The 5177-nt window shown below is 39.8% G+C and overlaps 1 protein-coding gene across 1 annotated transcript; it reads left to right on the top strand.

The window, feature by feature from the left end:
* Window positions 1-779: 779 nt before the first annotated feature.
* On the top strand, window positions 780-3859 carry irx3a (iroquois homeobox 3a). The gene is made up of 4 exons (XM_067248905.1): window positions 780-1164; window positions 1618-2632; window positions 3121-3187; window positions 3532-3859. The coding sequence occupies exons 1-4, from the start codon at window positions 952-954 to the stop codon at window positions 3584-3586; spliced, it is 1350 nt and encodes a 449-aa protein (XP_067105006.1). The 5' UTR covers window positions 780-951; the 3' UTR covers window positions 3587-3859.
* The last annotated feature ends 1318 nt before the right edge of the window (window positions 3860-5177 follow it).

Raw genomic sequence — 5177 nt, 5'->3', positions numbered from 1 at the left:
TCACTTCTTGACACCCTCCTCTTTGATGTCAAATGATTACATAGAGTCCGTTTGATGTCTCAAATTAAAATAATGAATTCACTCCGATTCGCTTGCCACTTTTCAGAATTGTCCACAACACCTCAAAAATAGTGTTCAAACATCATAATCGCAGACTTTAAGCCAGGGTGCGTTGTAAACACCCAAGAAGATCAATTAATAACACGCGAAGTTGCATGCACTTGTTTCAGTGCAGTGAACATGACTTGCTGCACCACTAGGCTACTTGAGATACATCCATTAAAAACTGCAGACACTAGACTTATGCAAAGTTAATCACTCACCAACTTAGAAATATTTACTATTTGTGCAAATGGCCACAAATTTCGAATTAGCACTAAAATTGGGTAGGGTTCGGGCGAACAAATAACAAATGAAATGATTGGCGAGCCATAAAATGAGATTTGAAACCCATTCAAATAAGAGATTGCGACGTCAGTGTACTTATCCAGGGGAAATAGAGAGAGAGAGAGAGAGAGAGAGAGAGAGAGAGAGAGAGAGAGAGAGAGAGAGAGAGAGAGAGAGAGAGAGAGAGAGAGAGAGAGAGAGAGAGAAGAAAGAGAGAGAGAGAGAGAGAGAGAGAGAGAGAAGGGGAGGCGCAGAAGAGCGAGAGTGTGTATGAGAGGTGAGATTTGAGAAATAGGAGGGGCTTCTAAACGACTAGAAATGTCAATCAGAGCAAGGAGTCCCAATAATCTAAGGCAATCTGTAAGGACCTGACCTTAGTCCATCCAGATCAATAGGGAAGTGAGGGAGGAAGGCGGCAATCGGATCGTTTACACTGGCTGTTTCTGAGGAAATATAGACTTCCCTTACACTTTGTTGTACTCACTGTAAAGTGGATATCGCAGTACGCACCGAGAGGGCGATTCTCTGCTTTTTGTGATTGCGGTAGACTTTTTTCTACGAACCATGTCTTTCCCGCAGCTGGGATATCAGTACATCCGACCGATATACCCACCGGAGCGCCAGGGGATCAGCAATGCCAGAGCCGGGACAGAGCTGAGTCCGTCTGGGGCACTCTCCAACGTTCTTTCAACTATGTATGGATCACCTTTCGCCGCAGCGCAAGGCTATGGAGCGTTTCTTCCGTATTCAAACGACATTTCCATTTTTAATCAATTGGTGAGTAGCCATCTCATTATTATGCGTTACATTTCAGCATAAACAGTTTCACAAAAGGCAAATTGGGAGTGAAAGCAAGCTTTTCTGTTTGTCAAATGTTCGCTGCATTAGCCTACTTTGATAGCCTTATGATTTATTCTTGTATTTCGAAAAGTGGCAAAAAAGTAGATTACATTAGGCTAAATGATGACCCAAAACGTTAACTTGAAAAAAAGCACAAACTAAATTAAAACTAAAATGTTGTGTATGTTTTGAAAGTAACCCATCGAACTATCAGCAGGAATCGTTTATTCCTGCTGATAGTTTAGCCTGCTAACATCTAAGAATGGTGATCAAAGCGCAGTTTGTTCTAACCAGGTTAATTTTTTATACGTCGAGTAAAATTGTATTTGCAGTTTGACAAACGTTTAGTTTCAGATTGTCTAACTGTTTGGGTCTCTTGTTGTGTTTTAGGGCGCCCAGTATGAGCTAAAAGACAGCCCAGGCGTTCAACACCCAGGATTTGCTCACCACCACCCTGCGTTCTACCCCTATGGGCAGTATCAGTTCGGTGATCCATCCAGACCCAAAAATGCGACACGGGAGAGCACAAGCACACTGAAGGCCTGGCTAAGCGAGCATCGCAAGAACCCCTACCCCACCAAGGGGGAGAAAATCATGCTGGCCATCATCACCAAAATGACCCTCACCCAAGTGTCCACCTGGTTCGCCAACGCCAGGAGGAGACTAAAGAAGGAGAACAAGATGACCTGGACTCCCCGGAGTCGCACTGACGAAGAGGGAAATGTTTACAACAGTGACCATGAGGGAGACGAGGGGGACAAGAGGGAGGACGAGGAAGAAATCGATTTAGAGAACATTGACACGGAAAATATTGAAAATAAGGACGACTTGGATGACCAGGACGACCTACATGCTGATTTAAAATTAGATGGTAGAAGCGACTCCGAGATTTCAGACGGCTATGAGGATTTACAAGGGCCCGACCAGAGGTTTCTAAAGGCTGTGGTGAAAGAGGGCAAAGATATTCACGTGGACCGAGGCGAGCACTTCCACCATCACACTTTTGAGATTAAAGCGTCACAGCCGAACGGTGAACAACTGAAACTGAACCCAGTGTCCATTAACTCTCCACCGTCAGAAAATAATGCTGCTCCAGCTCAAAAACCAAAGATTTGGTCTTTGGCCGAGACAGCAACAACCCCTGACAATCCACGCAAATCTCCACTAATGAACGGCAACTCGGCTGGGCCGGCGACCCAGACGATCATCACCCCTCACAGACTCATCTCTTGTCCTGTTGGGAAAATTCAGAACTGGACAAACCGAGCTTTTTCAGCCCACCAGCTCGCGTTACTTAACTCTAACCATTACCTTGGACTGGCAAACCAGGCTTCGGCGAACGGCCTCGCCCTCTATAGCAGGCAAACGGAGGACAAAAGTCATAGTTCAGACACAGCCGTTACAGGTACATGTCACCAACACTGAGGCGAGACTGTATAAAATATGTTCTTCACTATTGTTTAAAACTTGATAGATTACTCACATCGAGGCTTTCAACTGGCCTGTAAAATTGACATATTTTTGAGGCCGTAAAGAGAATCATTGATGTGTTTCCATCTTTTCTATGTAACAGAGTAACAAAGGGGTGTGTGGAAGCTTTGAAATAAGTGTTTCTTAAAAATACGGTGGTTTAAGCAAATGCTAAAGTGGGTGCATTTTAATCTTATTAGTAGCTGTCATAAGACAATAAAATCGAGTCCACGAATGATAAAATTTCTACAGTTGGTCCCACATTGTTTAGGCTCATATGTCATGCATTTGGGTTAGTCAATATCTGCTTGAATTCAAACCCGGACGAAAATGAGTCTCAATGAAATAAGAAAATCACTTAATCCCTGCTGTGCCGTATCTAGAAAGGTAATTTGATGTGTTGTTTTATTACCGTTATTTCAGAGAGATCTAGTGCCTTGGAAGCAGAGAAAAAGTTGTTAAAAACAGCCTTCCATCCAGTTCAAAGACGGTAAGAGACTGTCATTCTTATATAATTTGGGTGTTTTTGATTTATCACATTTTATTTTGCAATATAGGAACATTCACCCAACCCAAGCATTTTTTTTAATTATTATGACTTTTTGGACATGGAAGTTAGAATTGTTGTATGTCTTCGATAGCCTAAACTGAAAAGGCCAAACATGATTTGCGTGCATTGCTGTGCAGCCCCAGTAGGCTTTCACCAGTCAGAGACCATCGTTTTGAAAAATAATCTTCACTACATATACATTTATTTCTTAGCTCTTCATATAGCCTACTTGCAATTTTTTTTTCTTTTCACTTATTCCTTGTCCACTACCCGTGTGTTTGCAGGCCCCAGAACCAACTCGAGGCAGCGATGGTTTTATCCGCTCTCTCCTCCTCCTAGGCTTTCATCCTTTCTTTCTATTTGATTTTAATATGTTGTAAGGAATGTAAAATAAGAATAATACATCTGTATACTTACCTTGTAAGCATGTCCTGTGTAAAACTGCTAATGTAATATTGTATGAACCTGTAGTCTGTACGTTTTTGTTTTCTTTTTGTAAGTTCTGTGAGGATTTGATGTTCAAATGTTTTGTATATAAAGTTAAGAAAATGTACATACTTGTGAACCAAATTGTACAAGAAAGTATATATTTTGGCTAATAAATGAACTGCTGCAACTCTATCAAAACTCTTGAGCGTTTTAGCATCTGGGTTTTTTTGGTGTGAAATTAGAGTATAATATGTTTGGGCCCCTTTATTGTTTATAATCATTTGAAATGGACATACGTCCAGTATTTTGCTTCTGCTATTACATTTGGACCTAAGGCGTGTGCTTCCCTCTACGTAGCACTAATAAGTTGCCTAAATTCTGGAGAAGGATTTGAGGTTGTATAAATTCGAGGCTCTTAGAAGTAATTAGCTACGTCTTGAGTCTACATTTGGATATGAATGTTGTTGGATTATCTTTGTTGAGGCGTAGCAGACAAATTATAACGAATAATTCATTCATTAATTTTGCTCGGGAAATGGTATTTACAAAGAACTGAGGAAATGAATTAGTGCTGGAAATGCTGGACAGATGAACTAGCTCCATTGCTTATACATGGGTGCAATGCCATAGTTATTGCGTGGTATTTCATTCATTTCATCAATACTTCAGATAACTGTTTGGACTGGTCGTCATATGGCACCTATTGGATACATAAAGAAAGTATTTATTTATATGTGTTATACGGTCATTTGCTTGTCAAGCTTTATCAGATAAACTTTATGTAAAATTAGAGTTGGAGCTCCCTCTACAGACGGTTTCAGACCGCCTTTGCCGTTGCCTTGGCGTATGTGAAAGCAAACGGAGCATATTCAAATATCTGAATTCCTCATGTTTTCAATTCAGCCAACATTTGAACAATATTGAACTCTGATCAAGGCAATTTCCTAATAATTACCGATATATGATGATAATATTCAAAAATTTATTTCGATTTTGATGCATTTTTAAGTAAGTCTACATGCCCAAATCTGAATTAAATTGGTTGATTAGGCTCCCATACGACTATGGTAACTACTGATAAAAATTGTATTGTTCTAAAATTACTTTAGCCTATTCATTTTTACACATCTGTTCTAAATATTGGAGAAATCATATAGCAGTCTATAAAACAGGCTGAATCGAAGGAAACTGTTTTAAAACGATCTATACCGATACAAATGATTCCTAGTTAAAAGTGATCAATATTTCTTATAAAATGTATCGAATTATAAGATTAGAAATCTATTTTCTAATGAGACGAATTTGAAAGACGGACAATCTCCTATCAGTTTTTCAAAGACAAATAGCCTACAAGGAAAAATAGATTAAGTGACACGGACACACTGTAAAGACACAAAATCATTGAACTTTTCAAAGTTAGTCAGAATTGGGGTAGTCTATATCCAAAAATATAGGCTTTCTAGACATATAGGCCTATTAAGGTGGACAAAATCAATGTTTT

The sequence above is a fragment of the Osmerus mordax genome, chromosome 13, assembly GCF_038355195.1.
Source record: "Osmerus mordax isolate fOsmMor3 chromosome 13, fOsmMor3.pri, whole genome shotgun sequence".
NCBI classification, from domain to species: domain Eukaryota; kingdom Metazoa; phylum Chordata; class Actinopteri; order Osmeriformes; family Osmeridae; genus Osmerus; species Osmerus mordax.
The sequence above is the reverse complement of the archived record's forward strand: the minus strand, read 5'-3'. Positions and strand labels throughout refer to the sequence as shown.

Bases quoted from the DNA above. Each gene is read 5' to 3' on its own strand.
- irx3a (XM_067248905.1), top strand. From the start codon at position 952: ATGTCTTTCCCGCAGCTGGGATATCAGTACATCCGACCGATATACCCA. The intron at 2,633-3,120 runs GTACATGTCACC...CCGTTATTTCAG, and splicing joins TTCAGACACAGCCGTTACAG to AGAGATCTAGTGCCTTGGAA. The intron at 3,188-3,531 runs GTAAGAGACTGT...GTGTGTTTGCAG, and splicing joins TTCCATCCAGTTCAAAGACG to GCCCCAGAACCAACTCGAGG.